This window comes from Drosophila willistoni, unplaced genomic scaffold, assembly GCF_018902025.1.
Source record: "Drosophila willistoni isolate 14030-0811.24 unplaced genomic scaffold, UCI_dwil_1.1 Seg674, whole genome shotgun sequence".
NCBI classification, from domain to species: Eukaryota; Metazoa; Arthropoda; class Insecta; order Diptera; family Drosophilidae; genus Drosophila; species Drosophila willistoni.
The window spans coordinates 10789-34339 of record NW_025814590.1 but is presented as its reverse complement, the minus strand read 5'-3'; the positions used below and the strand labels follow the sequence as shown (position 1 = coordinate 34339).

General features: G+C 43.0%; 1 protein-coding gene across 1 annotated transcript in view; it reads right to left on the bottom strand.

Moving 5' to 3' along the window:
* The window catches only part of LOC6644890 (cell adhesion molecule 2), a gene marked incomplete at its 5' end in the record, with an annotated part of 60668 nt that extends 37464 nt beyond the window's left edge, over positions 1-23204 (bottom strand). The window contains 8 exon segments of the mRNA XM_047013287.1: positions 1225-1369; positions 4008-4153; positions 12421-12624; positions 13103-13216; positions 13328-13372; positions 13375-13420; positions 19461-19578; positions 23074-23204. Coding sequence (XP_046869243.1) covers positions 1225-1369; positions 4008-4153; positions 12421-12624; positions 13103-13216; positions 13328-13372; positions 13375-13420; positions 19461-19578; positions 23074-23204 — 949 coding nt within the window.
* Positions 23205-23551: the final 347 nt, after the last annotated feature.

Genomic DNA, 23551 nt, shown 5'->3' with positions numbered 1-23551 from the left:
TAGCAAAGTCGCAGTGCATCTACAAAGAAACATTAGCCGAGCTTCGCTTTACGTGGGCTGTAGCAGGGCAACTAGCGCATCGGGCCTTTTCCTAATAGGTGACTTTCATGCTCCAACTAGATTTGGAGCTAGAAATGTTCAAACTGAGCTTGTAAAACTTCGAGGAGAAAAGGCTTTGCATACGCATTATGAATGCTTCATAAACCGTTCGGCATCTGTCACAATGTACTACCACAATGTTGAATCTCTTCGGGCACACTTCGAAGACATAGCCAACGACCAAATAATTTGCTCTGCAGACTTCTTATGCTTAGTCGAAACTTGGACTCTTCCAACTGAAGAGTATCTTCTGGAAGATTTCGGCGTCATAAGAAGAATTGATGGCAATCGGGCTGATGGCATTTCAAAGAATGGAATACTTGTTTTGGCAAAACTTAGTATTTTGCAAAATGTAGAATTTCTTTTTGAGTCTCAAAACCTTATAAATCCGAGACAGGTTTATCAGTCGATTGCCTTCGCGTACTATAATACGTCTTTTCTAATTGTTTATAGGAATTCACAATTCCCTATAACAAGATTTCGTAATGAAATTATGAAGGATGTGGATAAAGTTCGAGCTCTTCGAGCAAATTTTAATGTGGTAGTAGTAGGGGATTTCAATATTTGCCGATTTTCTAGAACTGATCAGTTGGAAGGCCGTCTTAATGATAGGGGTTTAGTTTCTATTTTGAATGTACCAACAACCAAACATTCAACTCAGATAGATTGGGTTTGGGGAACTAGCAATTTACCGGAGGCTATAGCTATGACATACGCTTCGCCGTATAGCCATCATGATGCAATATTTTTGAAATATAGATTGTAAACATAAAGTAGATTAATTTAATTATAGAAATATTCTAGTGTGTAAGATATTGTAGATATACCTCCTCGGGGATTGTGACCTTGTCGTGGTGGGGAGGCTGAGTATGTGAAAACTTTGTGGGACAAAAATTTTACTGTTCAATAAATACTTATCACAGAAACTAGCAACAATCCAATTCTTTTATTTTTATTTTTTCATCATCGATTTCAGCAACAGTGAATAATTTTTACAGACTGCATAAAGTTGCAAGGGTATACAAACTTCGGCATGGACGAAGTTAGCCCCGGCCCTCTGGTTTTTTGCTGTTTTTCATGATTTCTTTTTTTTTTTTATACTTAAACACAATTTGTAATACTTACAAACGACATTCAATTTCCACATGGTCTCCAAATACAGGCCATTCACATTTGGATTTTCCGCACGGCATGTTATCGATTTGCCATCGTCGTCTGTGGTCGGAACAAAGCTCAACTCGGAGCGTGTTGAGTTCTTTGATATGTCGTCCTGCAGCAAGGAAAACAAGAAAAGAAAAGAAGTTGAGAAAAAAAAGAAAACACCATTGGAAAATGGTTCTGCATTAATTAAGTTTCACTCAGACCTGGAGAGGCTTGAGCATTTTTTAAGTCCATGCCAACAAACCGAAATCGAGGTCTCGCGGCAAAACTTTTCCCTTTCCCATCGTTCTTTTTTTGTTTGCAAAATTTGTCAAAATATTTTATGTTTGCAATTTTAAATTTATTGGTATATGTATGTTTTGTGGTGTCTTTGCATGTGTGTGTGGCTAAGTGTGTGTGTGTTATTTTATATTATGTAACAAAGGTCGTCACATAATTAGCTGAGCTGTTATTCTTGTAGTTTGGACGGGTCATAAAATTTCCTCGACGACGCTTTTAAACTGGCGTTAGGTTGTTTAATGGCTGCAAGGCGTGAAATATGCAGATACAAGGTCCTTTGAGAGTTACGATGTGTGTATTTCTGTGTGTATTTCTCTGTGTGTGTGTGTGTGTGTGTGTGTGTATTTGGCGTTAAAGTGTTTGCAGTAACCATAAGTATTAATTCGCTTTCAAGGATCCTTTTAGTCGTTTAATTTAATGAAAATAATAAAATTGATTAGTTGCATTTAATTTGTTTCCATAATTCTAGTTTATCTTTGTGCGAGAAATCGACAGTTAAATATTCTATTCGAAGAGCATAATTACATTTATATGTATATTTATTTATGTTTTTTTGTTTCTCTAATGGCCAATAAATAACTATTAATTTCAGGCAATTTAGAAAACATTATTAACAAATATTTAGAAATTAAATAATGTTATTATTCTGCTTTTTATTGATCATAAGTGTATTAATAATGAATAATAAAATCCTTAACCCTATTCTTGACTAATAAATTTAATTAACTTAGTAGCTAACTAAAATTTATTAGATTGGGATATGACAGTTAGATTCTATAAAGTTTTCTACATAAAGTTTCGTTGACATAATTTGTGTAAGACTTCACAACATTAGGTAAGAAAATAACAAAAAATATTCGTGTGAATTTCAAAAAAAATTTCTTTTCATAAAATTAAAAATTTTTCTAAGCATTGCAAACTTCTGACTTAAGTTACCTTAGTCCTTACAGTCACCAACTTACAAACTAATTCGTCAACATAAAACTAAAATAAATCGTCAATTGAAACCTGACGACTGGTCATTTCTTCATACTCTTCCCAACTAAACAATTGAATAAAACTACCAGGCAAATGAGTAAAGTAAGTAAATTATTAAACCATTGGGTAATTGAATGAATTTTTCATAAAAGTTAGAAATTTGACAGGAAATTATATTTTTTGTTATTATATTTTTAACTATTGTATACCTGTATGTTGTACTAACAAATTACTCTATTTTGCATTTCTAGATATTCGAAACTGGATATTAGCCAACTTGAGGTCACTGAACAGTTCCAATGGCTAAAAACAAATCTTTAAATTTTCATTTGGTTTTAACGAATTTGTTTATAAGCTTGAATTTTACACATTCTAAACAAAGTAACTTTAAAAACTTGTTAAGCAAAAAAATAAGCTTTAGTAGGACAACTTTATACATATACTTCTCAATTAGAGACTCGGCAAAGCTTTGATTAATGTTTCACTATGTATGTGTGTGTGTACATACATACCTCCTACAGCAAGGAACAACAATGTTGTTAGCAACATTTACTTGTCTATGGAAGTCAGAGAACCCACACATATATACGCACACCCCCAACCACCCACATGAACAGAAAACATAACATATTAGTAGTAGCCCTAAAGTAGGGTACGAAAACTCATGTTTAACAAGGGATACTGCTACGACTAGCGGCACCAACTATAGCTCAGCTGTGGAAGAACCTTTGCCGCATTACGGCAACTTTATGCTACATGAAAACTACTGAAAAACATTTCCGGTCTTTAAAAACGTGCTTGAGGCCAAAAACGGCAAAGCAATCAGTAAAAGCACAGTTATATATGCACCATATATGCATACATAGAGAGACAGACCTCCAGACAGAGAGACAGAGAGACAGACAGACTGAGGGCGAGGGACATAAACAACCGGGCCAGGACTAGACCCTCAGACATACAAAAATGAATTGCAACAAAATTGCGCTAAAACTCCCATAAATTTGTCCAAAGTTGAAACGCAAAAACAAAAACCAGAAAGCAGAATAGAACAGCAGCAAAAAAAGAAAAAACCGACAAAAAAAAATAGAAAAAGAAAAGTGGAAAGCAAAGCGAGTCGAATCGTTTGTGTATTGTGGAGTTTATATCACATTATCTGTGTTTATACTAACCACAAAAGAGGAGAAAGGATAAAGGGAGAGGCCATCTAGGACTAGTGTGAACCACGCCCAGGGACAACAAGTGGGAGGAAATGGTCGGTGTGTTCTCTATGTCTCTGTGTGTTTGTGTGGGTGGGCAAAGAGTTACGAGGTACGTTTGTTTGGCATGACTGTGCAAACACAATAAGTTATCGAGCTGAACGTGAGTCAGTCAACAGCAGCGGCAGCAGCAGCAGCATGACTGTAGAGACCAGAAACTATGTACGTCAATTGCGGTCAGATGCCACCCACAATACAACTCTTACTCACTCACTCACTCACTCACTCACTCACCTTTGTGCGTTGTAATTGCCGTTTTCCCTTGTACCATGTGATGATGGCATTTGGACGAGAGCCAGAGGACTCGCAGGTGACTTCATAACGACGATCGGCAATCATTGAACTGGGTGGCTCTAATATTTTCACCACCAATGGTTTCACTGCAAATAGACACAAAGCGAAAGTGGAGATGCTCTTCAATAATTATGAACAATTTATTTATTGGTGTTTACAAAAGCGCCCCCTTCAATTTATTTTAGTTACTTTTTGTTTACTTTAACAATTTGCAACAATATAATGTGTTCAAGTGTTGAGACTTTCTCTTCTTGTTTTGACATTCGTTCGTGTCTGAGGCTCGTTGTTGCTGGTTTTCTGACATTCGAGTTGACGCCCCAACAGTAGTAGTCCACTTCCATTCATTTTTGTTAACATGCAATTATTTAATGGCTCTGACAATGGTTACATATATGGCTTATAATTAAAGGCTTCAACAAAAAAGAATACATAATGGTAATTATTTTAGCCTCGTTTCCAAAAAGAAGGTGTAGCGAGTAGTAGCTTTTGCAATAGCCGACATAGAATCATTATTTAGGCCCCCAATGCAATTTGACATAATTTGACTAGGAAATAAATGTCTGTATTTATACTGTAAACACCTATTTATTAAGTAAAAATGATAAAGATTAGTTTGTATTGGTCGGATTCAATCTTTGGGTTTTACGCAGATGCAACTTGCTCGTTGCATCGCCGGAAGAGAAGAGAGACGCCGTCTCTCAACCTATCGAGGACTTATCGCTAACAATCGATACTTATTACTAACAATCGATACTTATTTCTAACAATCGATACTTATTACTAACAATCGATACTTATTACTAACAATCGATATATGCATGAGTATTTAACAGACTTTAAATAATTGGAATCTTACAACTCGGCCGTCCTGACGAGGAATCGACCTCGATTCCAATTGGTAACAACGGAGGGGGGTGAATAAGAATCTTAAGTGGCTGGTGTCGCCTTTGTTTGGCTATCAGAAGTGCAATCTTGATCAGGGGCAACCCATAGCTTTAATTTGGAGGCTTCTAGGACACCATCATATGGTAGTTGGGTGATTTGGGAGCCCTCTACATCCGGATAACATATCGGTCGTTCGGAAGTTTTTTATGAACCACATACGGACCACGATACGCCTGATAAGCTTTTTGTTCGTGCCTGCCGAAGTATCCACATTCTTAATAACTACGAAATCCCCCTCCTCAAAACTAACGGCAGGGAGGTGATGCTTCGAATAATATTCCGAATTATATTCTTGGGACTTAACAATGTTACGGAAGGCTAATCTCCGGACGTCTACCTCTGAGGCATCGACCTCCTCCGTTCTCTCACCCAACCGTTCGGTTAGTTCATCTACTACCACACCTCGTTGTTCAACACCGAATAGAAGTACGGAAGCGGCAAATTTGGTTGTGGAGTGGACGGAGTTATTCAATGCAAACTCTATGTTCGGCAGTTGTTGGACCCAATCTGCGTGGTCCACAGGTTCCGTCAGTTTACCCAACATGGGGCCCAACGCACGGTTAACCCGCTCGACTTGGCCGTTGGCCCGGGGTGAGGCAGTGGCATTCAGCACATGAATTATATTATTGGCCTTCAGAAATTCTTCAAACTCGGAGGAAGTAAAGCAGGTACCTCGATCACTGATGATTCGGCGGGGTCTACTGTAATTTGCGAAATACTGAGATTCTAATGTCTGGCATACTTCACGTGAATTAGTCGTGGCGGCAGGGTACAGCTTCACAAATTTGGTGAAAGCGTCAATGACAACCAGAAGATACTTTTTCTTAGAACGTATGGACGGAAGGGGGCCCAAATGGTCAATATGGACGGTATCAAACGGAAGGGGCACTTTCGGAATACTATGTAGCGTGACACGGTGGTCCGAAGCGGACGCGGAGTAGTAGATACACTTGAGGCAATTTTTAATGTAATTGTTAACGTAAGACTTCATACACGGGAACCAGTAATGCTTCTTGATCTGTGCACAACATTTCTCCGTGGCCATATGGCCAAGCTTCTCGTGCACTACTCGTATGACATGATTTACCATTTCGGAAGGGACATAAAGTTGGGGTATACTCGTCGAGGACAGGCGGTACACTACTCCATCTCGCAGTTCGAAATTCGCTATCTCATATTTCTCTAACTCATCTCGGAGTTTGACAATCTCAGGGTCCCGGTTCTGGGTTAACTGCAGTTGGAAGTCAAGGTTTATATCGTCAACGTATGCGGTAGTTTCTATTCTACTTAGAGCATCAGCATGGGGCATACCCAACCCCGAGCGGTGTACAATCGTGTAGTTATAGTTTTCCAACAGCAGGGCCCAGCGAGCAATCTTGGCGGAATGTCCACCATTTCTCAGTGTCAGCGCAAGGGAATTACAATCGGTCACGATTTTGAACGGGATGAACTTAAGGTACGTCTCAAAACGTTTTAAGGAATACACTATAGCTAACGTCTCTAGCTCATAACTGTGTAGTTTCGATTCAGCGGCGGAGGCCATCTTAGAGAAGTAGGACACTGGGTGTAATTTACCGTCTGTTTGTTTCTGGAGGAGCACTGCTCCGAAACCAATTGAACTAGCATCGCAGTGTAACTCTGTTTCAGACTTCGGGTTGTAAATAGATAACACGGGGGATTCGATCAATTTCAACTTCAGTGTTCGGAAGGCTTCAAGGCATTCATCGGAGAAGACATAAGGGGTATCTTTTCTTAACAATCGGGACAGCGGACACGCAATCTTAGCGAAACCTGATACAAATCGGCGGAAGTATGAGAATAGGCCTAGGCAACGCTCTAATTCCTTGCTATCCCTTGGAATGGGCAAATCCCGTATCGCCTGAATATGAGCTGGTTTAGGCGTGATACCGGCGGAATTGGCTAAGTAGCCCAAGTACTCTAGTTCCCTATACGCAAAACGGCATTTCGTCAGCTTCAGGCATAGCCCGTTCACTCTTAACACATACAATATTTCCTTCAGAATCTCAAGGTGGGTTTCAAAGTCATGCGACGCGACTAGAATGTCGTCAATATATATCACCAGTTGACCTCGGTTTATAAATTCCTTAAGGACAAAATAAACGAATCTAGCGAACACGGAAGGGCCATTACAAAGTCCGAAGGGCATGCGTACATATTCAAACTGGCCATCAGGGGTTACAAAGGCAGTATATTTGATTGAGTCTGGGTGCATTTTCACATGGTGGAAACCGTTCTTCAAGTCCAAGATAGTGAAGAATGATTTGCCACCCAGATGTTCAATGCAATCATCTAACAGAGGAATCGGAAAATGATCTCGAACTGTAATTTTGTTCAACGGGCGGTAATCTACACACTTTCTTAGGGTGTTGTCCTTTTTGCGTACAGGGACAATCGCGGCAGCGTAAGGGGAACTACTGTGGCGAATAATGCCAGCTTTCAAGAGATCGTCACAAATCTCACGCACCTCGATGCGTTCGTGGTGCGACAGACGGCGGGGGCGGCAGAAAATCGGAGTTTGGCTAGTCACTTCTATTTTCATCTCATAGTTCATGGGCTTGATTAAATCTGGATCAACTTGTACATACGAAGTGGAAATAATAGACTTAAGGGCTGCGGTTTGCTCTTCCCGTAACGCGGGCTCTATATCAAAGTCTAATTCACTGACAGCAGGGAGCTCAATGGAATTTATCGCCATAAGTGCATCGTTCAATGTTTCCGAAGGTACAGCAGAAGTTTTCGGAAGGGGGGAATCAGACAACAATTCGGCAGGCACAATCTCATTCCTATCACACGGCAGTATCACTCTCTTTTCCATAAATATGTCAAAGGACTTCAGAACAGCAGTAAGTTTTGGATTTATACATTCAGTCGGTTTATTCATGAGTATCAACGATTCTTTTTCATATTCTCGTTCCTTCAGTTTACAGAGTCTAATATTAATTTTATACAGAAGATCTCTACCTATAATCATCGGCAGTTCGGTTGCTTGGTTCGTCAGGACTTCAAACGTATGTATTGTCTGTGTGTTGCGGAGGCGAACACTACACTGGACTTGGCCTAAGGACAGAAGTTGGCTATTTCCTAAACCACGGCAGTTCAATGTACGGGGGCTAAGACGGCAATTGGAGGGGACTTCAGATTGACGGATAAAACTCTTTGGACTGCCCGAATCCAGGAGGGAAAACATATCTATAAATTTCCTATCCTGCACTTCATCACAAACAAAAGCAACACTCACCAGTTGTAAATGGTCTAGTCGATCTCCCGCTTCATCAGCGGCGGCGGCAGTGATATTGGTGGCATTCCCAATTCGAGACGGGCAGTTTTTGTAGCTGTGGCCCACTATGCCACACTTGAAACATGAATTCGGAGGTCTCATTGGTTTCGGGCATTGACTCTTGTAATGCCCCCATCCTGAGCAGTTGAAGCATCTGGTCTCACTCGTGACGGTGCCTGACGATTTGTTTCCAGGCGCCACGGCAGTTGTTGTTGGCTGCGCCTTCACACTATTGCTTTGTCTGGAGGCAGCGGCCAGCATACGGAGGCGCTCGTAGCGTTCCAGTAGGGGCTTCAGTTCAGCCATTGTCCGAGCTGAGTACAGCATGCCGACTCGAGTAGAGTTGTCCCGCAGTCCATCAATGATCAGGTCGACCAGCTCGTTCTCCGGAATCGGAGCATTCATGGCAATCTCCTGCATCTCGATTGCGAATCTTAAACATCCCTCGCCTGCCTTGATGCGCCGGCCACGCAGAGCGTGGTACACTTCCTCGATGCTACACGAGCGTCCAAATTCTCGCAAGAGGATTGCCTTCAATTCTTCGTAGCTGTGCACCGATACCGTGCGCAGCAGCACCGCCGCCGTACCTTCCAGCATACGACGGCATGCGACCAACCGTAGGCGGTCGTTCAACTGCAGAATTTCAAATGCGTCTTCCAGATCGTTCAGCCATTTCTTCACATCGTATGCGGTATCCGCTGAAAATCGAGCCACCATGCTCTCAATAACACTCACGTCACAGACTTGCTGCCTCGGTGCTTGGGATTCGTCAATCCCTGCTGCAGTTTGCGGATTTGATGCTGTAGCTGTAGCAACTCATGTTGTTTTCGCAGCGTCACCAGTTGCTCATCCAGGCTGGGGGAGGCGGAAGTGGCCGGTGTGATGGCGGCCGCGGCAGTCGATACGGAGGGCACTAAAGCGGGCATCTCTTCCCATGGGTCCTCGTCGGGACCAGTGGCGGGGGCGGCGAGCGAGGCCGCAGCCCGCATGGCAGACATATAGTCGGCGGGTACAGCAGTGGCAGCGGGTGCAACGGCGGCAGCGGTGGTGGCAGCGGGTACAGAAGTGGCAGCGGGTACAGCAGTGGCAGCGGGTGCAGCGGCGGTGGGTACAGCAGTGGCAGCGGGTGCAGCGGCGGTGGTTACAGCAGTGGCAGCGGGTGCAGCGGCGGTGGGTACAGCAGTGGCAGCGGGTGCAGCAGTGGCAGCGGCGGCAGGTACCGTAATGGATGCGACAGCAGCGGCGGCGGGTACAGCGGTGGCAGCGGCGGTGGGTACAGCAGTGGCAGCGGCGGCGGGTACAGCGGTGGCAGCGGCGGCGGGTACAGCAGTGGCAGCGGTGGTGGGTACAGCAGTGGCAGCGGGTACAGCAGTGGCAGCGGCGGCAGGTACCGTAATGGATGCGAAGGCAGCGGCGGCGGGTACAGCAGTGGCAGATGCAGCAGCGGCGGGCCCAGCAGGGGCGGATGCAGCAGTGGTTGGCCCAGCAGGGGCGTATGCAGCAGCGGAGGGCCCAGCAGGGGCGGATGCAGCAGCGGTTGGCCCAGCAGGGGCGGATGCAGCAGCGGAGGGACCGGCAGGGGCAGGTACAGCAGCGGCGGGCCCAGCAGGGGCGGATGCAGCAGCGGTTGGCCCAGCAGGGGCGGATGCAGCAGCGGTTGGCCCAGCAGGGGCGGATGCAGCAGCGGCGGGCCCGGCAGGGGCGAGTGTGGCAGCGGTTGGCCCAGCAGGGGCGTATGCAGCAGCGGAGGGCCCGGCAGGGGCGGATGCAGCAGCGGCGGGCCCAGCAGGGGCGGATGCAGCAGTGGTTGGCCCAGCAGGGGCGTATGCAGCAGCGGAGGGCCCGGCAGGGGCGTATGCAGCAGCGGAGGGCCCAGCAGGGGCGGATGCAGCAGTGGCAGCGGTGGTGGGTACAGCAGTGGCAGCGGGTACAGCAGTGGCAGCGGCGGCAGGTACCGTAATGGATGCGAAGGCAGCGGCGGCGGGTACAGCAGTGGCAGATGCAGCAGCGGCGGGCCCAGCAGGGGCGGATGCAGCAGTGGTTGGCCCAGCAGGGGCGGATGCAGCAGCGGAGGGCCCGGCAGGGGCGGATACAGCAGCGGCGGGCCCAGCAGGGGCGGATGCAGCAGCGGTTGGCCCAGCAGGGGCGGATGCAGCAGCGGTTGGCCCAGCAGGGGCGGATGCAGCAGCGGCGGGCCCGGCAGGGGCGAGTGTGGCAGCGGTTGGCCCAGCAGGGGCGTATGCAGCAGCGGAGGGCCCGGCAGGGGCGGATGCAGCAGCGGCGGGCCCAGCAGGGGCGGATGCAGCAGTGGTTGGCCCAGCAGGGGCGTATGCAGCAGCGGAGGGCCCGGCAGGGGCGTATGCAGCAGCGGAGGGCCCAGCAGGGGCGGATGCAGCAGCGGTTGGCCCAGCAGGGGCGGATGCAGCAGCGGAGGGCCGGCAGGGGCGGATACAGCAGCGGCGGGCCCAGCAGGGGCGGATGCAGCAGCGGTTGGCCCAGCAGGGGCGGATGCAGCAGCGGTTGGCCCAGCAGGGGCGGATGCAGCAGCGGCGGGCCCGGCAGGGGCGAGTGTGGCAGCGGTTGGCCCAGCAGGGGCGTATGCAGCAGCGGAGGGCCCGGCAGGGGCGGATGCAGCAGCGGTTGGCCCAGCAGGGGCGGATGCAGCAGCAGTTGGCCCGGCAGGGGTGAGCATATCAGTCGGCAGGGGCGAATGTGGCATCAGTTAGCCCAGCAGGGGCTCGTATAGCAGCAGTTGGCCCGGCGTGGGCGAGCATGTCAGCGGTTGGCCCGGCAGGGGCGAATATGTCAGCCGTTGGCCCGGCAGGGGCGAATATGTCAGCCGTTGGCCCGGCAGGGGCTCGTATGGCGGCAGTTGGCCCAGCAGCAGCGGGCCCGGCAGAGGCGAGTATCTCAGCAGTTGGCCCGGCAGGGGCGAGTGTGGCATCAGTTAGCCCGGCAGGGGCTCGTATGGCGGCAGTTGGCCCAGCAGCAGCGGGCCCGGCAGAGGCGAGTATATCAGCAGTTGGCCCAGCAGCGGCGGGCCCGGCAGGGGCGAGTATATCAGCAGTTGGCCCAGCAGCGGCGGGCCCGGCAGGGGCGCGTGTGTCAGCAGTCGGCACAGCGGTTCTCGGTACTGCAGCGGTAGTCACAGCAGTGGGTGCACTAACAGCGGTGGGCGTGGAGGCGGCCGTCCTAGATGTGGAACGTGTGGCGTGCCGTGTCCCGAAATATGTATTCTTTCGGGTGGTCATCCCACTTCTGAGTTGTAAACACCTATTTATTAAGTAAAAATGATAAAGATTAGTTTGTATTGGTCGGATTCAATCTTTCGGTTTTACGCAGATGCAACTTGCTCGTTGCATCGCCGGAAGAGAAGAGAGACGCCGTCTCTCAACCTATCGAGGACTTATCGCTAACAATCGATACTTATTACTAACAATCGATACTTATTTCTAACAATCGATACTTATTACTAACAATCGATACTTATTACTAACAATCGATATATGCATGAGTATTTAACAGACTTTAAATAATTGGAATCTTACAATACATAATTTATTATACTTTTGGCCTTAAATATATTTTCTTTTATTTTTTTTTTTTTTTTGCTAAACATATATTTAACGTGAAGGGAAATTGTAACAAAGAAATTAAAGTTATAACTTTTGAAGAAATTCTTTTGTAAATGCATTGAGTAAGTCTTTGCTATGATCTTGACTTGAAGAGTTGGGCTAAACGATTCAATTTGAGGAACGAGTGAACAAGTGAATGAATAAGTGATTAAGATTATGAACTAACTAATTCCCTGACTTACTGAATCATTGTTCAAGTGACTAACAATGTCACAAATCGTTCGAAGTGGTGGTTTATTTTTAATTTTCAAAGTTTTCTGATTCGAGGTCTTGACTATATTTTCCCTTCGTTTATTAAGTAATCATTGTTGTTGCCTTTCTGATCCTAATCAAGAGCCACATATTTCCCTAGCAGACTTAATCCAACAAAGGCAAGGCTAACTTTACTAGTTTCACTCATTATTTTCAAAATCAAATTGATTAGCCGACAAACGAAAGAAAGAAAGAAATAGAAAAACCACACATTTCGACTTACAGTGCATATCCAGTATGAAGCTCTTCTCCTTGGGCTTATCTAATTGTGTATTCAATGCCTGACATGTGAATACGGAATTCAAATCGTTTCGTTGCACCGATGGCCACAACAGACGATTCTCGATAACATCGCCGGAATTGTGCTCGTTTTGATTGTCGACAAGTAGTCCATTCACCAGCCAACGGACCTGCGGTTGTGGTCGACCTATGTAGGCAGAGATGGTCAAAGATATAGTTAGAAGATACATATACATGTATTTGTATGTGTAGTATGTATAAAGAGAATCAAGTAAAATATATGTGAGTCTATATAGAAAACGAAAAGAAGCAGATGGAAAATCGAAAACGAAACGAAACGAAAAATGGTGCAAATTAAAAAGTCAAGTTTGAAAAAAAAGCAAAAAAAAATATATATACCACAAGAGTAAAGTCGGAAAGCAAAGCAAACTTTGTGATATTTTCATTTTCCATGGGTGTTTTTCTAAGCGTTTCTTTTTTTTTTTTTTTTGTCTTTTCCTTGCTTTCTTTTACTTTTTTTCTGGGCCAAAGCTTTTAAGGAAATTAACAGGAAATTGTCTGGCCGAGCGTAGGGATATATGTAACATATGTATTTCTATGTGTGTGTGTGTGTAGTGTGGAATCGAGTTGAAGATTTGTAGAGAGAGAGATTGGTGTCTACTTACCACCCACAACACGACAAGTGATAACAATATCATCGCCCTCTTGCTTTGGACCCAATTGTGTGCCATTCAATTGACGACCCCAACGGTCCAAGATGAGTGGCTGTTCCGGAAGTACTAAAAATGATAAAAGACAACGGCAACAACAACGATGAGGTGACATCAGAAATGGTATGCATAAAATGGAGTTTTCGATTGGCTCTTGCATAGCCTCATGTTTATACTCACTTATTACAGACAAATTGAAACGGAAACTTTGCGTTTGACTTGTGCGAAATCCACACGACAACGATAAATGCCTTGATCATGACGTTTGATATCCTGCAAAAACGGTTGACCAAAAAGGAAACATGTGATTAGCATGCAAAACAACATTCATTCATTCATATGTACATATACGAAGTTGTATGTATGTAGGTATGCTTAATCCCATTCCAACTACATCCAGGTAGCTGCATTTGTGTGTGGTATATGGGGATATATAATTTTCAATTATTTTGCATGTCTCTGGTTGCATTTGTTCCAGATTTGCTTTTGTTGGCGAACCAAACTTGTGGGTGGGCCATCCTGTCGTAATATGCATTTAAGATTCATATCGAAGAAGTGTGTGGCCAATTATGAGGTCACATTTCAGACTTTGATGACACACACACACACAAGCATATTCGATTTCAATTTGTTGGTTTTTGCTGTCCAAAAAATGTTTCATTTTATGTGAAAGCTTAAACTGGCTCGGTTTCAGTTTTCAATTTGGTTTAATTCTTTGATCTTTTGGTCATTTTTGATAGCAGTATATTTTGGTTTCTTTTCAGTTTGTTATTGGTATTTCTTCATTTTACTTTTTTCACTTGAATTAATTGCTTAGTTCATGGAAACATATCTCGTAAAACAGTGTCCGTAGACGTATTTATTGTTGTAATTTACTTAAGAAATTTTACCTCAATAGTAGGTAAATATAATTACTTTAGGAGACAAAGCTCAAAGTACATTTATCGAATCACAAGGTAGAAATGCTATACCTTTGGGAAGGTGAAAAGAAAGTTCTTTTTAAGACAGTCAACAATTTGTTACAGTATTAATTATAATTATTTGGAAATTTTAAACGGCTCCAAAAGGTTTGTTGGAAGCTTGATGTGATGTGTGATTGTCATTTAATATATGAATTTATCTATTTAGTTAAGGATTATTTATTTACATATATATTTTTTTTAACAAATTTTTGTGCAACTTTCTTTTAGTTAATCTATTTCCTAATATCAATTCGTTTAAATGCCAGCTGAATTTGTTTAAAAATTAATTTAGAATCAGCTAAAAATTGACTTCTCTTTCACAGTCAGAAGAAATTGACTGTAGTTTTTTACCAAAATCAAAAGAACTACTTAACATTTTTTGAAAATCATTATTAACTTCAACCTAACTCTAATAATAGTTATGTTAAACATAGATTTCCCTTGTGTGTGTGTGTTTTTTTTTTTTTTTTTTTTTTTTTTTTTTTAATTCCATTTATTACTCGTACATAACAACTTATTAACGTAACATATATAAAAAAGAATATAATAACAATAAATTTTAAGCATCACAAATCAAGGAGAGAACAATACAGTACACTCGTGAAGTTAGAGGGGGGGAGGTGGATACGAATACAGGGTCAACCGGGACTACTTTTGGGTACTGCTTCGCAGGGCCCTGGGCGATCATTCCTCGTGCCTCTGACGCTCGAGCCTCCTGAGCTCCTTCATCACCACCGACGCGAAAGTACTGACGGCCTCCCAGGCTCGGGGATTAGCGACCATCAGCCTGGTCAAATTTTCCAGTGTTGCGCGATGCCCCATTGCGCACTCCATGGAGATTCTCGCCGCTTCAAATCTGGGACAATGCAGCAAAACATGCTCGGCGTCTTCGGGTATTCCGCTGCCGCACCAGGTGCATTCGTCCGAAGTTTCGTGGCCGAATCTCTTCAGATACGTCCTGAAGCAGCCGTGACCACTCAGCAGTTGAGTCAGGTAATAGTTTACCTCGCCGTGTTTGCGCAGGACCCACGCGCTAATGTCAGGGATGAGCGTGTGCGTCCACCTTCCCTTGGTCGAGGTGTCCCAGCGCTCTTGCCACCTCCGTATACTATGTTGCCGCGCTAGACTGCGTGTTTCTCCCGGTCCTACTGAGCTACCTCGTCTGGCCTTAGCGACTGCTTCGATGATCGCTGCCTGATCTTCGATCGGCATCATTCCTGCGATAACGAGCGCCGCGTCATCCGAGATCGTGCGGAATGCACTGCAGACTCTTATCGCGCTTAGCCGGTGGGTTGCTTCGAGTCCTCGTCGGTAGCTTTTCACTCTCATGCCGTCGATCCACGCTGGTACTGCGTAAAGCGCCGTCGATGTGGTGACGCTCGAGAGCAGTAGCCGTCGTCCCTGCCTCGGGCCGCGCGTGTTTAAGAGGATGCGCGATAAAGCGTGTGCGGATTTGGCTGCTTTTTCTCCAGCATGTTGCAGATGCTCCCTAAAACTGAGCCTTGTGTCCAGTAGAACGCCGAGATATTTGATAGCCCTCTTGGATTCAATCACAGCGCTGCCCACCCGTACTTTTGCGGATTCCACAGTCTTTCTGCTGCTGATAAGCACTGCCTCCGTCTTGTGAGCTGTCAACTGGAGGCCGGCGGCCTGGAGCCACTGCTCGACGCTTCTAATGGCGGCATTCGAGCGTTCCTCAACTTCCTTGACGGTCTTAGCGACCACGGCAAGGACTATGTCGTCCGCGAACCCTGTGATGTGGGTGCCAGGCGGAAACTGCAGGCGTAAGACTCCGTCGTACATTGTATTCCAGAGTAAAGGTCCCAGCACCGAGCCTTGGGGCACTCCTCCAGACACTGTCCGCACTACTGGGCCATCATTTGTGGTGTAGCAGATGGTCCTTCCTTGGAAATATTGTCGCACACAACTGAGGAGGTAGTGTGGGACTCCAAAATCGGCTAATGCGACTAGGATACGGCTCCATCTGGCCGAGTTGAAGGCGTTTTTTATGTCTAGGGTGGTTACCAGACAGTACTCTTTCGACCCCCCTTTCCATCTAGCACCGGCGATCGCGTCCGCCGCAATATTAACCACGCGTGCAATGGCATCAGTTGTGGACCTAGCCTTCCGGAAACCGAACTGCTGCTCCGCAAGTCCTCCGTTGGCTTGGATGGCTGAGCTAAGCCTTGCGCAAATTAGAGACTCTAGAACTTTACCTGCCGAGTCCAGGAGGCAGATCGGCCTGAATGAAGACGCATCGAGAGAAGTTTTCCCTGGTTTCGTAAGCAAGATTAGGTTCTGCTTTTTCCATCTGGATGGGAACGCGCCTTCCCTCATGCACTTGTTGTACAAGTCCACAAAGGACTCAGCCTGTAACGACACCGCGATCTTTAGCATTTGGTTAGTGATTCCGTCGGGGCCCGGAGCCTTCGCAGGTTTAAGATTCCGGACTATGTTGAGTACCTCGTCCACTGTGCATTCTTCTATTTGTGGGTGAAGCGGGGGATGCAGGACAGGCAATTCGTCCACGATTTGAGGGAAGAGGGTGTCTACTATGCCCCTTACAGTCGGGGCGTCCTTTGGTGCCGGAGTCTTGTCTGTATGCAAGCGCTTCACGACAGTCTGGTATGCCTTACCCCATGGGTCCTGCTCTGCGGAGTCGCATAGGGCCAGGAAGCACTCGCGTTTGCTGTCTTTGATCGCCTTTTTGAGAGCCTTGCAGCACTGCTTGTATTCCAGATATAGGTCTGAGAAGGCTAGCGTCCCTCTAGCACGCTGGTACATGCGCCTCGCGCGGAAGCATCTGCGGCGAACGTCGGCGATACTGTCATTCCACCAACAGACTGGTTTGTGGTGCCTTCTGTATGCCTTGCGCTGGGACATACTCTCATCACAGGCCCTCTCCAGTGTCGACATGAAAGAGTTCGCTGCCGTGTCTGCATCTCCTAGGCGTGCATCACGTAAACTCTCCAACACTCTGCTAAACGTGTACAAGTTTAAGGACTCAAACTTGTAGCTTTTCCCGGTGGGAGGCGTTCGCTCAGCTCGTGGCATGGTTGTCCCAACGGTGAAGACAATGGCCTCGTGGTCGCTACCGGTGTAGTGACGCCCAACTTCCCAATTCGACTGTGAAGCTATGGAGTCACTGGCGAACGTAAGGTCGACAATGGATCCTGCACCGGCTCTACTGAAAGTGAATCTTGAGCCGGAATTGAGCAGCGAGACACTGAGATTGCAGAAACACTCGAGCAAAAGGCGGCCCCGTGCGTCGGAGCGAGTACTACCCCATTCAGTTGCCCAAGCATTAAAGTCACCGCCAATGATGACACCTTGGCGGCCCCTGGCGTCGACAGAAATGGCGTCGATGGTACATCCAAACCTCTCTAGGGTGTAGCTGGGAGGCAGGTAGCAGCTATAGACCCAGTACCCTCCAATTTTTGCCCGGACGAAGCCCTCCATCTGGGCGACTTCCTCAATTGGGAGCCTGATAGTCCCGCAGGACCAAATAGCAGCCTTTCCGTTGATGTCGGATACCCAGTCGGCGTTCCTCTCCGTTCTATACGGCTCACTGACTAGGGCCAAGTCGTAGCCGCCTTCCCGAACCGTCTGATGGAGGAGATCCTGCGCGACGGCACAGTGATTAAGGTTCACTTGGATGAATTTTAGGCGCATCATTGATGGGCCCGTGGTTGCCTCTTTGTTCCATTAAGGGGGCACCGATGACTGCCCGCAAAGTGGTTCGTAGGCTGAAGGCCCTCCTCTTGGCACAGGAAGCAGGTGTGTGTGTGTGTGTGTGTGTGTGTGTCTATTACTTTTGTGTCTTTATGACTTTTCTATATCTATAACTTAACTGCCAGACACTCATAAATATCATTGAGTTAATTGCCTGGCTAATTGAAAGGCAATTAAAATTCATTTATAAGCTCCACCCAAAAAAAAAAGACTACGCCGCGTGGAAGACAAGGTAGAGCTCTTTCATTCTTAGCACCTAATTCATAAGTAACAATTTGCCATTTACGTATTATGATGATGGTTTATGCAACTGTGCGAACCTTTTCGTGTGCAGTTCACATTCATTTTCTCAAATTGCAGCTCGTTAACAAAAGCAACCCTCCCAGACCATTCAAACCGAGCCAAGCCTTCAAACTCCTGCTGCTGCTGCTTAACTTACTTAAGACCCTAACTAAGTTGGCCTTTAAAAGTCAACTATGTTTGGGCCAAAGACAAGCCAAGCCATTGGTAAGGTGAGAGCAATTGAAGTAGCTTATATATACACACACACACACAGCCAAACAAACAAACTCATACAAATACATATTGCATAAGTACGTACATTTGTACGTTCAAGTGTGTATGTGTGTGTATCTGTGTATTGCATGACAATAACGGTAAATCAAGTTATCTGTAAACATGCAAGACATTAATAAACATTTCGCGTGCGCGAGGCAATTAACAACTTTTGATATCTAAATTTGTTTTCTACCTTCTTTTTCTTTTTGCCTCCTCTCTTTTCTTCTCTCCCTCTCTCTCTCTCTCTCTCTCTCTATCTCTTTATCTTTATCTCTCTCTCTCTCTCTCTCTCTGTTTCTCTTCTTTCTTTTCTATCTCCATTTGTATATATTCTGTCACTTTCTGTTTTAGCCAGCTACATTTTTATTTTACAGATTTTTTCATGATTAAATTTATAACAAATTTCATATGATTGCATTTGCTAATGTAAGTTTACTTTAACTAATTTTTCGATTTGCATCAAATTGACATTTAGTTATCCATTTTTAAATACACTCAAATAAAGTATAGCAATATAAATAATAAATGATGTACGATTAACTGAAATTCTCATATTTTCGTTTATTCTTAGTTCCACTATCAGTTTAATATTTTCTTTGCAATTATAAATATACTTTATATAAGAAAGCATAATTTTGTTAGATTTTCTTCTAGATTTGATAAGTATATATATGTAAGTCAGTCAAAGTTTAGGGAAAACCAGCAATAGCTACAAATTTCCATTAAAAATATTTCTTAGTGTAGGGTATAACAGTATTTTCCATCATGTCAGCGAGATTTAATTTGCTTTTTGTATTTTTTATATTTCTATCAGCCGCAGAATATAGAATATTTGATTGCAATTTGTACACAATTTATTTATTTTTTCCGATCCGCTCTTCTTTTTTCATTTCATTTTCTGTATTATTTTTTGTGATACATTTTCATTTATATTTGATTCATTTAAAAAATGCAAAACTTTAGTTTTGTTTTTTTTTTTTTTGCTCTGGCCCTGGCTTTAATATTATATAGGTTTACATACATATATTGTGGCACAATCGCATTTATATAGTAAATCTCACCTTAATTTCCAATGTTGCTGGCTGCGAATCAAAATGAAATTTGGCACGTGAGCCAAAAACCTCCGGGGCTGACCAATGTCGGGGCTGGTCTCTGGCCTCTTTATCCCGCACATCAAAGCTGCAGAATTGAGAAGAGAGAAAGAACAAAAAAAAAAGAACACGTATAATAAAAGCAAAAACATTAAATAACATTAAAAATTTAAGTTGCCTGTTAGGTGGATAAGGTAAGCATTGATATAAATTCCCCCCAATTGCTCCTTCTCTGTCTCCGTGTCTGTCTCTGTCTCTATCTCTTTCATTCTATGAAATTAATGAAATCCATAGCCAATATAACTCAGACCGTTTGTTGTTGGTTTTACCCTCCTTTTTTTTTTAGCCATTTTCAGCTTGTGCACGAAAATTAGCGTAATTTATTTTCAGCCTGCTCATTAGCCAAGAGGAAGGGAGGGAGTCAGTGGGGCTCTTGGTGGCCATTGGGAGGCTAGTGACAGAGGAAAAGCAGCGTTTGCCAAAATGCAATTTATGTTCCGCAGATAAAATTTTGGCTAGGTTTTATTCGCTTCTTTTTTTGTGTTTTTGTTCTTTGCATTTACTTTATGGTTTTTTTTTTTTCTCTTAATTTCTTGTGCAGCTTTTATGCCAAACGCACTGCATTTAATGGGTAAAAGTTTTCGTAAGATATATAAATTTTCACTCCCAAAAGAACAAAGTGATAAAATAATAAATAAATAAAGGCCATTGAAGGATTATCCTATCAATGTTTGTACATACTTGAATTTAGAAAACAAGCTAAGTTGGTATTAATTAAAGTTTATTCCTAATCAATTATGAGAGTTACCATAGGGGAATCGTGTGTTTAACTTTTACCTTTTAATATAACAAGCTAAATTTGACTTTAAATTTAATTTATTTGTAATTTATAATTTATTTATTTTACAAACCTAGAAGAAATCAAAGTTCATAACACAAAAATTATATTACCATGACAAATAATCAATTCGCTACAAAACTCTAAGTCTAACTCTAACACAAGCCGACATGATTTTTGGTGACGTTAACCTGAGAGATGTTTTTAACTAATTCGGGTACGCTGATTCTGACTGCATACTTAGTTTTTGTACATCACGTCCAGATTTTGTGAAATAAGGGGATCTAGGGTTGGAAAATAGGTACTCAAAAGTATACTATATAAAGTTGAAAATTGTTTTTCTACATTTTTAACGAATTGTAGAATTTCTTGTTTAAGAAAAATAGTTGTTGTTTGCCAACATTACTTATAAACAATTTTTAGATGCATAAAATTACAATAATTCTTTAAAATAACAAGTTGCAAATTCTTTGAATACTTTTAGCATACTTTTTGGTTCGAATTTTACTCATTTTGGAACCATATCCAAAGTGTACGATAATATGCATGATAACAAAGAAACGACTCTTTGATTTTGTGTAAATTGCGTTTAAATCATACCTAATATATTAATAGGTTAAAATAATAATGTTTTGAGTATAATAACTTGTTTATATTATACTAGAATATATTGAAAAAGAGGCCATTTTGAATAATTCCAACGCATTCCAAAAATCCCCCCTTCTGGCATCTAGTTCTTCACTTTTAGTGAAAATGGTTTTTGAAATTTTTTTAATAAAAAGTTTACTAAAGTCTACTGAAAATGAAAGACTTCTTGAAATGCGTACAACTTCACGTGTTTCATATTAATTTCCATTAGACTTGTGTATCACTAAAATAATGACCCGGTAATTGGGAAACTACGAACCTTAAGCACTTTGTTTCTTCAGGCTATGCTATAGTTTGTCAATTTAATAAAACTCTTAAAGTTTAAGCAACTCCAGTTTTCATATATTTCGTTTACCTAAAATATTTAAAGACTTAGTTAATGACGTAATTTTTTTAACAGGAGAAAAACGAGTTTCCCAAAATAGTGGCAACATTTCTTTTTATAGACATTTTGTAGTCTTTTTAAATAAGGTTGCGCTTTAAGCGCCTTTTTGTATGCAACACAAAATAATAATTTATGCGGCCAGGCGTCGAACTCGCCGCCGACACTCAACGCGAATGCAACAACTTAATTGCAGACTGAACGAGTGACGACGACGACTACCAGGACGACAAGGACGACGGTCAGGACGATGAAGCGATGAGGAGGCGGACCAGTAGGCGGCAGAACGGGCGACTCAAGTGCAAGCGAAAGCGCAGCAAGCGTTAACCCAATTTTTTTTTTCTTTCCGCGCTGCGTTACCATTTTAATTAGAACCAAAAAAAAAAAAAAACTTACTGAATAACTGAAAAAGGAAGGTCTAAAAAGGACTGGTTAAAAAAAAAAAGAGTTTCACTTCGTTTAAATTGTGCGAAAGTAAAATTGCACTGAGAGCAAGCAACTTAATAACAGTTCTTTGAAGCCTATGCTGGCAAATGTTTATGGCTAAATAATACGCAACGCCAAAGGGAGGCAGTGAGCAGTAGAAAGAGTAAAGGCTGGGCCTAAAAGAGAAAGAGAAGCAACACGACATCTCTATGCAAATTGAGTGTAATGAAAATGGCCAAAGACGTGCACAAAAAACAAATGAGATTAAAACATTTCCTTAATGATGAACTATTTATTACCCTTGATGATTATTTTGGTAGATAATTTAGTGATCGAAAATGGAAATGAAAAATTCTATAATCACTTCAAATTCTAGAATAGGCAAGCTAAAAATTATTTATAGAAACAAACATAGAATTTCGCTAGGCACTTTGTAACTAATCTGCCATATAACTGCTTCAAGCCTTGAACTAGTTGCGAATCACAATTTAAATAAAAGCGAAAAAGGCAGGCAATTGTCGAGTTGTTGTATATTAGAGAAAATGAAAAGATAAGTTGTATTTCTTGTCCAATATTACATTGTCTTTTAGCTACGAAAAAAAACTTAAAAGCTAATCAAATAAAAGGATATTTGGTAAAAAAAATTAATGACTGTTTGTATAAGATTATGAATTTGTTTTTCTCCTTATACCATTTCACGAGGAAATAGTTTTTGTTTCGGTCTTATATGTCCTTTGTTACCCTATTATACAGAATGAGCTCCCCGAGTTGACAACCAAAAGGAGCAACGTGGCATGAGAATTACGTGAATGCAATTAGAAGTTAAAATGAAGTTGGCAATTTTTACCTTAATTTATATTAAAGCTATAACCCCACATTACGTCTTACCAGCATACACAAATCATAATGTTAAAGATTGTGTAAGTCAATATTTGTGGTTGGTTTTTTTTTTTTTGTGCAACCTGATGCCTGAGCTTAATTACTGTAAATTACGTAAACATAATTAAGATAATTCCCTGAAATAAGAGGCATTTCAGGAAAAAAAAAGAAAATAAAATATCATGAAACCAGAATCCAGGGCAAAAAAAAAGAAGAATATAACAGGAGGTAAATCACATATAGTCTACGACACACTTATCTAGCTTAAGCAGCAATTTGAAAGGCAACTCCCACAACAAACTCTTTCCTCTCCACTCTGTCTCCTCTATTCTTTCTTTCCTTTGTGTTCTCGCTCTCTGTTGTGCATTTAATTAAATGCGAACCTCAGACACAGACTGGCTGTGACTTACCTATAGAGTGGTATGCCCGCATTATCACGAAACCATAAGACCATATAAACATTATCCAAAGGCTCGGTAATGGGGCAGGGCAGTGACACTGATTTACCCTCGACGGCATCAATGTCCTTCGTTTTCACTGTGTGTGCGGGTTTCACAGTTTGGTCAGCATCATCATCATCATCATCATCAACATCGTCATCATGAAAATAGAAAATAAATGCGTAAAATTTGTTAATTAAATGTTCATATGCTTAACCTGTGTGTGTGGGTGTGCAGTTTCGGTATGTGTGTGCTTCCCTTCGTTCCTTTATTTTTTTGCAATTAAATGCTGATGGCGGCTTAATTTCTACGTAATTACAAACGCGTAAATTTTTATGCCCTTAGCTTAGCATACAGGGAAATACTGCCCACGCAATATATGTGTGTATGTATATATAGTTACGCATATGTATACCCTGTACAGGTATACATACATATATATTCATAC